The sequence below is a fragment of the Centroberyx affinis genome, unplaced genomic scaffold, assembly GCF_046629955.1.
Source record: "Centroberyx affinis isolate AG114_WGS23_722 - 3 ecotype Tasmania unplaced genomic scaffold, CSIRO-AGI_Caff_v1 ptg000182l_1, whole genome shotgun sequence".
In the NCBI taxonomy this organism is placed as follows: Eukaryota; Metazoa; Chordata; class Actinopteri; order Beryciformes; family Berycidae; genus Centroberyx; species Centroberyx affinis.
Genome location: NW_027278878.1, coordinates 42,080 through 58,888, shown reverse-complemented (window position 1 = coordinate 58,888; position 16,809 = coordinate 42,080). Strand labels below are relative to the sequence as shown.

Below are 16,809 nucleotides of genomic sequence, written 5' to 3'. Positions count from 1 at the left end.
AAAAGAATTCAGTGCTGGTTCTGCTTGTTCCAGGACTGCTGGACAGATTGTCAACAGGTCGTAGGAAATGTGTTACTGGGCACTCAGAAGAAACGTTATTTTGACTTGTGAGTCAAATAAACCAAGTCACAAAATGACAAAAGTCTCAAAGTGTCTGCATTAGTGTGTGTTGGGCAGAATGGCTCGCGGCACATGGTGAGGCTACAGGGCATCCAGCTGTTTTCCTATATTTCACCTATATTATAAGGGAATGATATGCTAATATTTGATTTCTCTTGTAAGTACTGAAACTCTTAAAGGAAGAGCTGCTAACAGACGTTGCATTTGTGCGCAATGTGTGTGTGTGTGTGTGTGTGCGCGCGTGTGTGTGTGTGTGCGCGCCCGCCCGCGCGCGGGACCGATTGATTAGGGCCAATAAGAACTTTTTAAGAAACTGTCTATCTATTTACACCTATTCAACCATAATAAATAGGATTTTAGACCCTAGATATTTATCTTTTATTCTTTTCTATTGAACACCTGAAGACAATGAACATCTTCACGTCAGTTCCTGTAAGTAGAGAGAAAACTTATTGATTAAATATTTGACATTTAGCAAATGTTATTCATGCTGGTTATTTCCTATTATTTGATATAACACTGTAAGGTAGGCTACAGGAAATGTGAGATGAGTGCGATTCCATGCAGTAACTTCATTTAGTACAATTATTACTTTATTATATAAAATATTACAGCCATATCGCCAAATGTGCTTGAGGAGCAAAACAAACTGAGCAATTAAATGTTAAACAGCAATGAACTGTAAGGTATTTAAAAACATGACAGGATTCTCCAATCATGGTTAATTTACTAATATGACAAACTCATATTCAGTGTAGTGTGTGACTGCAGTTTTCTTAAAGTGCAGCTGTAATGTGCTGTTCATCTTTGTCACTAAATCTCTCCAAATCCCTTTGAAATGTCAAGTGGCTTCAGATTTAAATGCCCCTGTCGTTTTATTAAAAAAAATCTGCCTTCTCTTCCTGGCTCCCATTTCTTTCCATAGCATCACTCTATCTAGGGACACAGGAATCTTTATTACTTCTAGGGCTTTGACATTTTTACTCTTTACTGTTGGTTCCATCAAATGTTGGTCATTTTGGAAATGAAGTTTCCTCAATCAGCTTGTTTCATAAACTACAGTGTGAAATACCTGGAACACATTTGGTTCTGGGTGCCTCAGGTTTACAAAAAACAAACAAACACTATCAACATCAAAATCACTATAAATAAAAGTACAGGCTGCACTTTTCAGTAAGTTTCTGTTCAGTTTCTTCATTGACTTCCATGGTGAAATTAGAGAAGAGAAAGAGCGCTGAGGGAGCTGTGTCTGCTTCCTCCAGCAGATGGAGGTATCAGTCTGTCATATTGGGAGAGTCAGTCAATATCATTGTATCAGATAATATACTTCACGACAAAAGTCAGAGGCAACTCCCTCCACTAAACAGCCGCTCACATGTGATGCTGTTAGAAAGGAGAAGAGTGAGCTGGAGCCACAGATATGAGAAACACTTCACACATTTGAAGCACTTGGGCTTCCCTGATGCATAATCAGGAGTAGAGACTGCCCACCACTCAATAAGAATGATAAGATTAATGTATCGGTCAGCTTCACTAAAGATTTATTAATGAAATGAAATGAAATGTTACTTTGGGGGTTTTGACCATTTTTATTGCTCTCTTTGATCACACATAATAGATTACATGCCCTAAGATGTTAGTGAGCATTAAATAATACCTAATTTTATAGTATCGACAAGTAACTATTTACATTTACTCACGTTACTGTAATTGAGTATCTTTTTGTGTACTTTTAGGAGTATTTATTAAAGTCAGTCATTTTACTTTTACTTAGTGTGTTTTTACTGAAGTATTGTACTTCACTCCATTTTAAATCACATCCATTACAGAGGACAGATTTTGTGGCTCTCCATCAGCATCAGAAACTGGACCAAGGTAAACTGACAAAATGTGGAGCCATTCACAGTGAGAAGAGTGGCTTTACTTTGTGCATATTATTATGTAATTTCCAAATTTTCCACTTAAAAGAATCTAGTTTGAACTCTGTCCTCTCATCCCTTTAGAATCACATGGAAAGGATTATTTTCTCTTTTCTAAAAAGTAGCCTAACTCAGTAACTTTTACTCTGAGTACATTTTAAATTAGCTACTTTTTACTTTTACCTAAGTAGATTTTTACACCAATACTTTTACTATATCAGCAAAGTAACAATACTTGTACTTGAGTAGGACATTGCAGTACTCTTTCCACCACTGGTTGTTATATATTTAGTCATTATTTGCTTGGAGGAAATTCTCTGTCTTGTAACGGGTTATACAGTGCTTTAAACACTACATTTTTACTCGGTCTTTATTGCTTGATGGTGGCTAGGGTTTGTCTCAAAGTGTATGGGTGTGTGTGTCTGTGAGAGAGAGAGAGAGCGAGAGAGAGAGAGAGAGAGAGAGAGAGAGAGAGAGAGAGAGAGAGAGAGAGAGAGGAAATCAGGAGAGAGCAGAGGGGGGATAAAATGAAAGTTCGGTAGAAGTTCGGTTTGTCAAAATATAAATGCCAAAATTGCACCACGGTGTAAAGTACAAAAGGGGTTTTGTTGTTATATAAATGGCTATATTCGAAATATCATTAGGCTACATTTGTGATAACATACTATTGTCAGATTTGCCAACATTATATCATCTTGAACATTCAACCAAACAGTGTTTGGTGGGAGGAGCCACACACACGCCGACTTCCGCAACAACTGCAGTCCGTCAGAGAAGAGAAGAGAAAAAAAAGAGGTATCACTCTGCCTCTATTTCCGTGCAACACAAACGCCATCGCGTGTCGCGGAGCCTGCTCTCAAGATCCTATGTGATGTGGATGTGCATTAGCCTATGTGAAGCCCTTTTTAATTAGTTCCATGATAATTTATAAGAAAACTAAGAGGACTTTATTTTTGATAACACATTTTGGATTCATTGTAGCATAATGCCATTTTGCATGGACATGTTTGAGATCATATTGCAATCATATTTTTGTTACAAGAAAGACTGAAATACTCCCAAAATATTGTAATGTGACCTAATAACATGTTTAAATACATTTTTGGAAAACAGGTTCGCTGTGTGTTATTAATGGAAAAGTTATGGTTTATTCAGTCCAAACTATAATGAAACAACATCAAAGGCAATTGCTAGAGGGACTAGGGCTACAGGAGTTAGAGCTAAAAATGAGGAAGTTTACTGTGTCACAGTAACCTAAATTTAGAAACACATCTACCTTACCATTCACTTTTACTTGTAACGTAGCCTAACTGAATTGACCTACACCCACACCACTACAATCTTTATCAATCTTTTCGCACGGTTGTTATATATTTAGCCATTATTTGCATGGAGGAAATTCTCCAATGGACCTTCATGATGGCACCAGTGGAGATGGTGCGATTTGTAACGCACCTGCAAAGTATCTACTGCAGTCATTTATCTTACGAAACATAGACGATCTTTGGTCCAGTCTAATCTACCTAACCTCTACTGTAGCCGCTGTCATTTCATTTTAATCAAATCTGCTTGACTTACTGTGGGACGTGGATGCTGTCTGCTGACCAAGTATTGGCCATGTATTTGACCATGTATTGTATCATGTGTGTAAGCAGGCTACAGTAGGCCTAAGGGATTTAACGTGCCTATGGATACATGGACAAGGGACACACTATGGAAGCTTTTGCAACCTGACGCAACACATCTCTCACTTGTCCACGGTAATACATGGTGGAGTGAAATGAGACTGGCACTATAGACTTACCACTGGACATTTAGATATTGTGCTGAGCAATAGTTAAACTATGAATAATTTAACGTTATAGGCTACTAGAACTAACTCATGTTTACTTTAGCTACGTCAAGCTAGCCAGAGTATCATAAGACTGGAAGGAAAGCGATTTTCCCTTCAAAATAAAAGCAAATTTGTGACGTTTGGAAAACAAAGTAAGGATTTTATATGCTGGAGCGTAGAGAGCAAACGGAATAATGCTCACTGTAATCATTACATTAAATATGAAGTGAAACTAGCAGTTAAATAGATTCATGAACGATTATATTTTAATATGGTGCGTGATAGTTCCTGATGAAAGCTGCTTTAAAGACGGATATGTTTAAGGCTAAATGCTTGCTGTAAAAATGACATTTTGCAAAACACAGCAAGTGTATTTAAATGTACTACAGATGCCTCCATAAATACTGTACATTCCTTTTTCACTCCTGTACTTAATAAGAACATGTTCATCAGCAAGGCTTTTGTTTTGAAAGCTTTGACCAGAAGTCCTATTCTTTTTTTATTCTAGCTGCTAATGCATGTTCTTCAACAAGGGTTTTGTTTTCAAAGCTCTTACCAGAAGTCATTTTTTTAAAGAAGATTTTGGTCTGCTTGGCACTGGTAATATCTTACCTTAACTTATCATCATGGGCACCAAGGTCGCTGTAAGCTGCACCTTGTTATACATCTTGGTGGATGTTGCCGTCACCACTGTCCTGTACACACACGGATCACACTTCACTGTATTCAGAGAGGACGCCCTGAACTTTAACATCCTCCAGTCGGTCCTGGACCTGTGGGGAACCGTGCTGGTCCGAGCCTCCCTCCTGTTGGGAGCCTCCATAGGGGTGTCGTGGAACAAGGAGGACGGCCCGCGGAGGGTCACTGAACTATCCACCCTCATTCTCCTCATCTGCGTGACCGTCATCACCTACGCCCTGGTCAAGCTGCTGATGCTGAGCGAGCTGCAGGCTCTGACCCAGCAGCCCTGGTTCCTGAGCCTGTTCTCCTGGACCTGCGCCTCCTCTCTGGGAGTCGTGCTGCTCTGGACGCTGCTGGGGAAGGAGCTCAACTCGGTGACCAACACCAGCAGCAGCAGTGGAGAAGAAGAAGGAGGAGGAGGAGGCTCTGAGGAGACTGAGAGGCTGGTGGAAACGGCCGGCGAGGAGGAGCGAGAGGTGGGGAAGAAGAGGAGGTCGAGCAGGGAGGGGAGCCAGGAGAAGGAGAGCAACTCAGGAGCCACGTTGGGACGCCTGCTGGCCTACTGCAGCAAAGACAGCGGGCTGCTGTTTGTAGCCTTCCTCTTCCTCCTCATCTCCGCTGTGTGTGAGTGTCCTTGACATGGCCATGTAATGTAATTTAGTATTGTTTATTACACATGATTGCAAGAGACCTGTGCAATAGGTCGGCACTCCCTTTGGCAATTATGCTTTGAAGCATTGATTCTCTAGGCTATGACTGTCTTACTCATACCAAATTACTCTTAATGTTCTGCTCTCTCATCTCCATAGGTGAAGCCTTTATACCTTACTATACTGGAAAGGCCATAGATGGCATTGTGGTTCACCAGAGCATGGAGTACTTTACTAAGCCCTTGGCCACACTGTCGGCACTGGCCTTAGCCAGGTGAGTATCTCAGAGATGGTGGCTTGGATTGGTCTCTGTTTAGCTGTTTGTCTGTTTGTGTCTTTGTCTATCCACGAGACATTGTTCCGGTGGCAGGCTGCCTCCTGTCCCCGCCATGTCTCCCAAGCACTCATTCACACACATGTTCAATGAAAATTAAAAAATATACTGTCGCATCCAGGCTCTCAGCCAAGGGTGCAGTTGAATATTTTGAAAAAAAGAACAGAGAAAACACCGTTGAAAAACGTGTGTTCCCCCTTTATAACACTCTTAGAAGGGGCTTCTGCTCTCTCAGGGGTGAATTGGCCTAGAAACGCTGTCCCAGCACTATCAAGTTGCGCATGCACAGCAGCATCTGGTTGCACCGACGGGCTTCAGTCTTTTTATCTACGTCTTTATTTTTATTTTATTTATGTAAAGCACTTTGAATTGCCGTTGTGTATGAAATGTGCTATATAAATAAACTTGCCTTGCCTTGCCTGGAGGGCAGCATTGCGCCGCTGTAGGGAAAACTCAGGGCTCAGCACGTTTTTCCCATAGTAAAAAAAAGATGGACGTAGTGAGTGTGACTTCACCCATAGGTTTCTGAAGTGCCGTTTTGAAGCCAAAAGATTGTTTTTACAATTGCCGCCATGTTGAAATTTTTCTGAGCCAGCGCAGCCAGCGCGAAGCCATAGTGATGTCTCACTAAGTCTCCCATAGTGAGACATTGAAACGAATGCTATGAAAGAGAACTTTAGGTTACTTACGTAACCACGGTTCTGAGTGCATGAGTGAGATGTCTCACCAGACCACCCTTCTTGCTACTGGGGTGAAACGAGAAGGGGTGTGCTTATTGAATGACGGGTGATGGAATATGGAGAAAATGGGATATAAAGTTCTCCAGCCCCGTCTGCCTCTGGCCAGCTTCTCAGCCCATCCTCAGCAGACCTAGGCAGCAGTTTAAAGGAAGAGAAGAAAAGCACAAGGGAAAAACAGGAAGCAGAGACAAGAACATATTACATGTAGGCTTCAGAGGCCTGGAACAATGAGTCCGCCATCACATTGTATGTCCCCTTAATATAGTGAATGTCGAGGTTGTATGACTGAAGGAACAAAGGCCACCTTGTTAGCCTTTGATTTGGACCTATCAGACACCAGCTGTTTACAGCAGCAAATGTAAACGCTTTCATGAACTGGGTACAGGTTGAATCACTATTGTGTTCTATCAGTAACCGATAAAGAGTAGCAAAACAGACATTTAATAATTTGAAAATGTTGCAAATTATTACTTTAATGTTTTCTAAAAAGCGTTTTGCCCTCTCCTCAGTTCACTTGCGATGGGGGTGCGTGGAGGAGTCTTCACCCTGACGTTTGCCAGATTAAGCCTTAGGCTCAGGAACCTTCTTTTCAGATCTCTGATGAGGCAGGAGATTGGCTTTTTCGATGCGAACCACACAGGTAATTGTGGTAACAATATTCATCCTTCCATCCATCAAGCCATTCGCATCTGCATCAAAATATCCATCCGTCCGTCTAATCGTCTTCTATGACAAAAGAGCTCTTGTTCTAATGTTAAACCATTGTGTCACCCTATAGGTGACATCACTTCCCGTCTGACTGCTGACACCACCCAGGTGAGTAACCTCATCTCCCAGAACGTCAACATCTTCCTGAGGAGCTTCGTCAAGGGTATCGGCTTCTTCATCTTCATGTTTGGGATGTCCTGGAAGCTCACACTGGTGACTATCATGGGATTCCCCTTCATCGGCATAATTTCCAAACTCTACGGCGAGTACTACAAGGTAAAGCATATCTTATTAGAATCAGAGTTCGACCAATATGTGTTTTTACTAATACCATTATACAGCCGTCTGCCCAGCATATTTTGCCGGCAGCTCATTCACTGAATCACATAAACACCATGCCTTGCCTATCGGCTGGCATGAGCCTTTGGAAAAGTGCATGCACAGTGTCTCCCTGGCTAGAAAAGACCCTAAAAAAGGGTTATGCCTTGCAGTTCAGTCGGCCGCCACCAGGGTTCACCGGTGTCACACAGACAGTAGTCCCAGAACATGCAGTACCTACTCTGCAGAGGGAAATTCTTTCCCTGCTAGAGAAGGGCGCCATCCGCCAAGTAGTGGACAGGGAGAGGAACTGCGGGTTTTATTCCGGATATTTCCTGGTGCCCAAGAAAGATGGCTGAGACATCTCCAAGGCTGGTTCATCACCCAACGAGTCCACCCATCCAGGGACCATTCCCGGGTGCTAATGATCACACAGCAGTGCCAAGACGGCCTGCTGTTCTGGCTGAACCCTCTCAATTTTTCAGCGAGTGTTCGGATGGGTCCGATTACACTTCGTGTAGTGATAAAAACCGATGCCTCCCTATTCGGGTGGGGGGCAGTCTGCGAGGGTTGCATAGTCAGTGGGCACTGGGGAGAACACAAGGACCATCACATCAGTGTATTGGAGCTGGAGACGGTCTGGCTAGCTCTGATTTATTTTGCAGCTATACGCTTTCCCACCTTTTCCCCTGTTACAACAGATGTTGGACAAGGTGAGGGAAGACAAGGCAGAGTTGATTCTGGTGGCTCTGAACTGGCCGACCCAAACATGGTTTGCGGACCTGAGGTCCCTCCTGTCGGGGACATCATGGCCTCTGCCGCTACGCCCTGACCTACTGACGCAGGCGGGAGGAGAGATTTTCCATCCATCTCCCCAGAAATGGAAACTGGTTGCCTGGCCCCTGAACAGGAACATTTGTTAGGCGATGGTTTGCCTATGGAGGTTGTTGAGATAATTCAGAGTGCTAGAGCCCCCTCAACTAGAGCTCTTTATACCTCTAAGTGGCAAGCCTTTGAGCGGTGGTGTGTTGCTTGAGGGGATGACCCAATTCACTGTAATATTGGTGTCAATCTCAGTTTCCTTCATTGCCTGCACAAAAAGGGCCTATCACCTTCTACACTTAAGGTGTCCTTAGCTGCCATCTCAGATTGTCATAGTGGAATAGACAGCAAGTCACCGGGTAGCCATATTTTGGCCTCTTGGTTTATGCAAGGTGCTCACACACCGAGCCGTTCCTTGACTCCAAAGTGGGACTTAGCCACAGTGCTGGATGCCCTCACTAAGCCCCCATTTGAACCTCTCCATGAGGTTGGTTTGAAATTTTTGTCTTTGAAGTCTGCCCTACTGATAGTGCTAGTTTCAGCAAAGCGTGTGCGGAATTTGGCAGCTACAAGGCATTTCAGTGGAGGATGTGTGTGCTGCAGCCTCTTGGGCTACCCCACACACCTTCATTAAGTTTTACAGCCTTGATTTGACTGATACATCAGTTGCTTAACCTAACACATTACTAGAGGTTATAGATATGCTCTGACTATTAGATCCTCTATATATTTTTACCAGTAGGGCTGTTAGCTTCTGGGTGGCTGCTTTGCCATGCCATGCTGCTTTGCATGGATTGCTAACATGCTAATGTCCACTAGAAGAGTTAGAGAGAGAAGTACAGGCTTTGATAAAGCTATGTTAGCCTCATCGCTATCATTAGCTTTCAGTTGAGTTTTGACAGTTTGCTAACAGACTCAACTGCGCAGTTGTCAAGCAAGTGTGACGCACTTTATGGCCTTAATGTCCAGGTCCAGACTTGCATTGTCACTAGCAACTAACACTTAAGATTTCATAATCGCCATTTTATGCTGCACTAGCCAAATTACCATGGCAAACAGTCAAGGGACCGTTCTATCCATTCAAGTTCTGTCTTTGAAACAAAACATACTTAACTAGTGTTTCCACTGACAGTTCACCCCAAAATCTGAACTATTCCTTTAACCATACCCATATAGCTGAGACGTGATGTCCTTCCCATGGAGAACATGCTAAATAAGTTAGTCTAAAACCTAGCAGTCACTCACTATTACTATCACTAATCTCCAGAAATTGACCAAAGCGGAGCAAACAGCCCTTGCAGATGCCAATAAAGTTGCAGAGGAAACCATTTCAGCCATGAGGACGGTGCGGAGCTTTGCCAACGAGGATCGGGAGGCCGACTGCTACTATGCCAGGCTCATGGTCATGTTCCAGCTCAACAAAAAACAAGCCCTGGCCTACGCTTGCTACATGTGGTCCAGTTGTGTAGGTATCAGCAGTTGCCTCCTCTAGAGGGGCAAGAACAGATTTATTGATAATAACACCCAAATAACTTGTAGCAATTTGATACCACTTACTATGATGTTATGAATTTCCATGATGAAGATTGATGTCAGCCTAACAAGATGGTTGGGTAAACTATTCTGCAAAAGTGAGTAAATTGAGTTTAGGTGGATTTACCCTCCACCGCATCCCTGTATGTTGCAGTATGAACATGAATAGGATTTGTGTGTTTGTTTCCAGATCTCGGAGCTTGCTCTTCAAGTCGCTATCCTTTACTATGGTGGTCACCTCATAGTCACTGGTCAGATGAGTGGCGGTACCTTTATATCTTTTGTCATATATGAGCTGGAACTGGGAGAATGTCTTGAGGTATTTAACCTTCGTTGTTTTATTTAAAAAAAAATGTATTGTGTGTGCACAACAAATCTCCCCCATTGGTATTACAGTCTATATGATGGACGGTGATCATACTATCAGGCTATTTGTATTAATGAGACTAATCCCCTTGGCCCATATCTTGTATGGTCCATCTTGCAGAGCATTTCATCTGTCTACACGGGCCTCATGCAGGGAGTGGGAGCTGCTGAGAAGGTTTTTGAGTACCTGGACAGGAAACCCAAACACCCAGCTGAGGGCAAAGAGGCCCCAGACACATGCACAGGCCTGGTTGAATTTAAGGACATCACATTTTCTTACCCGACACGCCCTGAGACTGATGTACTAAAGGTTTGTCGCAAGAGAGCTAGTTGCCATACTGTATTCAAAAGCCCCATTTTTAGACTTGTATGACCGGTATCACACTATGCTTATCCTGTTTTGGCCGTTTTGGCATGAAAATGGGCATATTGGCGATCGGCAGCTGCAATTAAAAAATATCAGTAGTTGACCATCAAAAACCGACATCGGTTGAACCCTTATTGATGCGGCAGTTTACATAATGGTGAAAAACCTTTAATTCTGTCATTTCTTTAGTAATTAAACATATCAACAATTTTATAGCAAACCTTCCTCAAACCTTTTGAAGTTTGAGGAAAAAGTACCTCCTGAATTGATTGAATTGAAAGTGAGTCCTAACTGTCAACGGTAGCTCACTGCATATGAACTCACGGTGTGTGTTGCAGGGAGTATCGTTCACTCTTCGGCCTGGAGAGGTGACGGCCCTGGTGGGGCCTTCAGGCAGTGGAAAGAGCTCCTGTGTGAGTCTCCTGGAGAACTTCTACCCCCCCAAGCAAGGCCAAGTGCTGCTGGATGGAAAGCCTGTTGACACCTACCAGCACGACTACCTCCACTCCAAGGTCAGGCTCACTTTGTTGGTATTTTCATGGAAGGACTGTGAAGGTTAAACTACCACTACTACTACTGCTGCTACTGCTACTGTTACTACTAGTACTGCTGCTACTACTACGACTACTACTACTGCTACTCCTACCACTAGTAGTACTACTACTACTACTGCTGCTACTATTAATCATAATTATAGTCATCGCTGTACTGCAGAATTACCGCTGGGCCCTTTGCCGAGTATGAAACAAGTAATATTCAGTGAGCTTTCGAAAGGCGATTGCGGGAGGCACTGACTTTGTTCACTAAGTTACCTCCAAAATGGGCATTTCTGCAGCCTGTATAGCATGGTAACATCACAGGAAGGCAGCAAGTAACTTAGGTAACATCTGATAACAACCTTGGCAATACAGTAAAAAAAAAGTAACTGAAACTAGGCTTACATTCGTCTCTTGTGAATGCAACAAGCTTGTTGCATTCACAAGAGACGACGTTAACATTTGTTCCTGTGTTTTTGCAGGTAGCTCTTGTGGGCCAGGAGCCTGTGCTGTTTGCCCGGACAGTCGAGGAGAACATCAGCTATGGCCTGACTGACGTCCCTATGGAGACTGTGGTGCAGGCTGCCACCAAGGCTAACGCTCAGGATTTTATTACCACCCTCCCTAAAGGCTATGACACAGGTAACTATTTTATTGCCTTTTTATTGCCTTTTTTTTTATTATTTCGTCAACCAGTGTTGTCGTAGTAAATAAAAAGGTGAGTAAACTAGGACCTCCAGTCAGTGATCATCATAAAGCAAACCACCAAGAGACAAAATCAATTTTAGTTCCAGGCAAGCTAAGTTATGCTTTTTTCCCCTAAAAAGGACTTGTATAGCTTACATCAGTTTGATATTGCTTATTATTAGGGTTAGACTGATAGTCTGCTGATATATAGGGCTGATATTGAAAAATGTATTCCAAATTGTATATCAGCCAGTCAGTGTCGTCTCCCTCTGATATGATGGATATGATGCAGTTTGATTGATTACATATTTATTGTATAATTGATCAATGCTACACTGGTAGTTTATGGGGTGAGTCATGCAGTTCAGTTCCTCCTCTTGTTGTTCCTCAGGTGTTGGAGAGAAGGGCACCCAGCTGTCAGGAGGGCAGAAACAAAGGGTGGCCATTGCAAGAGCTCTCATCCGCAACCCACGGGTCCTTATCCTGGACGAGGCCACCAGCGCCCTGGATGCAGAAAGTGAACACATTGTAAGTGAACTGCCTTATTTTAACATTTACCACTACCAGACAGATGTGATGTAACCATTCCTTGCTATTAGGGTGAGCAGCTACTTAGAAACCTGGCTTGAATGTTAAAGGAAAGGGAGCATCCATCAAAAAAAACGAGTCTGGCAGGACTGTCTGCAGTAACCAAAGAGTAACTTGTTTTTGCCACAAGGTGTTGCTATTTAGTTTGATTAGAAATCAACAAAATGGACTGGACTCTTCGACAGCGGTGTGATATGATTACATGTGAAACAGCGGTCTGTTATTTAAACAATATCACACAAGAGGGCTGTACTATATATAACTGTATTTATAACTGTATTTACCACTTTCTGACCCCAGTCGCATGGCAGGCCGTTGGAAAAAACTTGAATTAAAATTAAAGTAATGTGTTGAATGAAGCCTGTGAAACCTTCATAACTTGACATTTAACAATATTTTGTATAATTTAGTAATAATCCACAACGTTTTTATATAAATATAGGGGGGGGGTCCCTCTTTCCTGGGAAAAATCCTTGTCCTTCACAGACAAGTGATGCGTTTTATGTTTTTACAGAAGCAACAACAGCAGTTTGTTTGGAATAATATAATACAATATATAATATAATACAAGAAGGTAGAGGAAATCTAAGAAGCCACAGTCTACACTGAGTGTCTTTATTATTACAGTATGGTGGGCCAGAGCAACACTGAGTGTCTTTATTATTACAGTATGGTGGGCCAGAGCAACACTGAGTGCAATACTTTGGGATATACTGTATGTGGGTTTGCATAATAACTGCAGTGTGTTTTTATCTCAGGTCCAGCAGGCTCTGAACAACATCATGTGGAAGCACACGGTGCTGGTGATCGCCCACCGGCTGAGCACAGTGGAGAAGGCCGACAACATCATAGTGATGGACGGGGGCCGCGTGGTGGAACAGGGGCCTCACAGCCAGCTGATGGCCGGCGGGGGCCTCTACTACAAGCTGGTGCAGAGGCAGGTGCTGGGCGTGGAGACGGGGGCCGAGGTCCTCGACCCCGCCCGAACCCCCGCCTGGAAGTCCGACGGGGGGAGCCAGCGGAGGAGAGGAAGCAGCAGCGCCAGCGAGTCTGAATGCAACGTCCGCTACTGAGAATGAACTGCAGTGCTTGATGTGAGGGTTCCACCGATAGGAGTTTTTGAAGGCCGATACCAACATTTTCTCCGATCAAAATGTCACATCAGAATCAATTCAGTTTAAGGACTTCTCATAGACAACAATATTGATCAATATTGATCAATAGAATAAATATGTAATCAAATAGACTTCATCATATCCATCATATCAGATACCTCATATATGGGTCTAACCCTACTTGAGATGAGGGTGCGTTAAAAATGTTTTGACACCTCACTGTCACACTCCAAACAGAGAAATAACAGATTATTTTATTTAAGCCTTCCTAGGCATTTAGTTTGTTTGATTGTTTTTTCTTTTTTATATTGAGTTTACAGTAGCAGGTGATGAAGCTTGAGTGAAAGGTGGTATTGGTGACTTTGTGGAAATATTTAGTGTTTCTGTTCAAGGCTGCTGAAATATATAATTTGTTACCTCATGTGAAAGCGGTGTCATGACTAAAACAACAGAAAGGTGCCTTTTTCTATTGAACTGAATGTACTATGGGGAGCTATGATGTTTTGGCTTAAGTCTATAAAGAGGATAGATCAACTCATAGCACTACAGTTACATATATTATGTAATGCACTGTGAATTGAAAAATATGCTTGATGCTTAAAGTGAAAACATATATATGTAGACCTTAATGGTTGCAAACATACATGCTGATGAATAAAAAAGATCCATGTTGGATTTGTATAAGGTCATATGCTGCCTTCATGACCCCTCATCATTTCTGATTCTGAGTTCAGCAGATGTAAACATGAGCATGCAAGTGCTTTTGGTTGTAAAAGCTTTTGGTTTACACCACAATGGACCCTGTGACAAAACTAGTGTTTTGGTGGCTCTTCCCAGTTACATTTACTACTTTGATGCAATGCAATTCAGCTGCAGCCATACCAACATACTCTCAGGCATTAGCTTAGCCCTGTTCTTTGGCCCCCATTGCTAGCTCACTATTGCCATCTACTGTTTGTGTGGTTATGCACACTGCAAATATAAATAGTAATTTTCAATACCTTAAAAGTTATAAATATTCAACAATAATTGTGATCTTTCAGTAGTTTTGAAATGTTTTTCCATTTGGCAACCTCCTTACCTGTATTGCATATAAAAATACATCATAAAGATTAAACTGAAAATTGATTGTGAGCCTAATTGTGTTTTTTCTGTAGGAATGTTAATGGAACCATTCCTCTCCAGTAAATATGTTTTCCAGTAGAACTTAACCAAAATAAATGTACTTTGCAATAAAGATAAAGAACACAGATTTAATGGTGGAGCATTACAAAAATTGCACATACAGCACATTCACATTTCTATATTTAAAATCTATTGCTGATGTACGTATATTGTAATGTTACACATCTGCACTTCAGCAAGTGCTACACCCTTTACGCCTATGATGTGAGCTCCTTGTAGTTTCCCATAAAACTTAATTTATTTGGTTTCACTTTGTGATACAGAGTGCAATAGATTTGTTTTTTAAATCTAATACTTTTCAATAAAGGTATTGTTTCATTTGTGTAACCTTGTTGCATCTTGTCATCACATGACCAATCAGAAAAATGAGATGCTGAGGCGCATTCTCATTGAAAGCTCATGTCCACTAGTGATGTGCTGGTCAGCTGTGGAGTGACCCGAACTCGCCCACAGCCCGCCCCGCTGTTGACTAATGCATGGCCAACCTGCTGCTATAGGCTAACAAAAAGGCCTTTTTGATAGTTGTAAGCCAAGATTTTCCATAGGAAGGCTACCAGAATGCTTATTTGCTTTTGCTAGTTTTTGTCAGTTGTGAATTAAAGTGCGGGGTTAAACATATGCCGATTGTGGAACTTAAAAGTTATTTTGCAATGTTTCTCTTCATTAACCCACCCACAGCTCGCCAGAAGTTCACCAAAAATATTTTTTTTGACCCACAACCGTGGGGCCCAAAAACGTTGAATCAACCCACGCATCACTAATGTCTGCACAAGAGGAGAGACACATTCACCTTTCGTATTTATTACAATTTAGTTTGATATTCATGTGCTGTATCTTATCACAAGTAGTTGGCAGCACACTGATTTTGGTTTAGCAACAGGATAGACTGATGTATAAAAGAATTCTTCAGTCTGTTGCGTTTAAATGGAGGGACTCTAAATCGCCTATTGGAGGGCAGAAGTTGGTATTCTCCGTTTAAAACATGCGAGGAGTCAGAAGAGCTACTTTTTGCAAGTCTGAGCATGCTCTTGTTGTCAGCTGCTTGAAAGGAGTGTGCCACAGGTTGGCCAATAATCTTCGCACAAATTTGGGTTTGATTATATAGTTCAGTTTTAAGTTTCACAGATAGACTGCTGAACCAGCCCGTACTACAGTAGGCTACAGCATGACACTCTGAATAACTGATTTATAAAACAGGAAAATACATACATACATTTGTGATAACGTACTATTGTCAGATTTGCCAACATTACATCGTCTTGAACATTCACCAAAACAGTGTTTGGTGTGAGGAGCCATTCCGCCGACGCTACATAACAACTGCAGTCTGTCAGAGAAGAGAAAAGAACAGAGGTATCACTCTGCCTCTATTTCCGTGCACCACAAATGTCATCTCGAAGTGTGGCGGAGGCTGCTCTCAAGATCCTATGAGAGAGAGATCAAACATTATTGGAGTTATGTGAAGCCATTTTTAATTAGTTTCATGATAATTTATTCAAAAGCTAAGAGGACTTTGTCTTTAATAACACATTTTGAGCCTGAAATACTGCCAGAATTTTGTAATGTAGCCAATACATTTTTTTAAATAAATTTTTGGAAAACACACAAGTGTGTGTGTTATCATTAATGGAAAAGATGTTTTATTCAGTCAAAACTACACTGAAACAACATCCAGTGGTAAAGCGCTTTAAAGGGTCTAGGGATGAAGGGATATTTGCGCTAAAGACAAGGAAGTTTTCTGTGTCACAGAGACACATCTACCTTACCATTCACTTTTACTTGTAACTGAATTGACCTACACATTGACCCACACTACAATAATCTTTATCAATCTTTTCGCATGGTTGTTTATATTTAGCCATTATTTGCCTGGAGGAAATTCTCCAATGGACCTTCATGATGGCACCAGTGGAGATGGTGAGATTTGTAACGCAACTGAAAAGTATCAGCTGCAGAGTCATTTATCTTCCCAAATATAGACGATCTTTGGTCTAGTCTACTTAACCTCTACTGTGCTGTAGCCGCTGTCACTTCATTCTAATCAAACCTGCTTGACATAGTGTGAGGCGTGCATGCTGTCTGCTGACCAAGTATTGACCAAGTTTACGACTATTGTGGCATGTGTGTAGGCAGGCTACAGTAGACCTAGGGATTTAATGTGCCTATGGATACCTGGATAAGGGATGTAATACACTGTGGAAGCTTTGTCAAGGCTTTTATTTTTAAAGCTCTGACCAGAAGTCCTTTTTTAAAAAACGTTTTGGGCCTACTTGGCACTGGTAATATCTTACCCTAACTTCTTATAA

General features: G+C 42.0%; 1 protein-coding gene across 1 annotated transcript in view; it reads left to right on the top strand.

Annotated features, from left to right (window-relative positions):
• LOC139657931 (uncharacterized) overlaps positions 1 to 13,276 on the top strand; it is a 31,887-nt gene extending 18,611 nt beyond the window's left edge. Inside the window, exons 12-22 of the mRNA XM_071535925.1 lie at positions 4,492 to 5,178; positions 5,364 to 5,478; positions 6,788 to 6,918; positions 7,057 to 7,262; positions 9,394 to 9,591; positions 9,850 to 9,978; positions 10,147 to 10,335; positions 10,731 to 10,904; positions 11,411 to 11,570; positions 12,007 to 12,143; positions 12,962 to 13,276. Of these exons, the coding sequence (XP_071392026.1) occupies positions 4,492 to 5,178; positions 5,364 to 5,478; positions 6,788 to 6,918; positions 7,057 to 7,262; positions 9,394 to 9,591; positions 9,850 to 9,978; positions 10,147 to 10,335; positions 10,731 to 10,904; positions 11,411 to 11,570; positions 12,007 to 12,143; positions 12,962 to 13,276 (2,441 nt within the window). The remainder of the gene's footprint in view (positions 1 to 4,491; positions 5,179 to 5,363; positions 5,479 to 6,787; positions 6,919 to 7,056; positions 7,263 to 9,393; positions 9,592 to 9,849; positions 9,979 to 10,146; positions 10,336 to 10,730; positions 10,905 to 11,410; positions 11,571 to 12,006; positions 12,144 to 12,961) is intronic.
• The last annotated feature ends 3,533 nt before the right edge of the window (positions 13,277 to 16,809 follow it).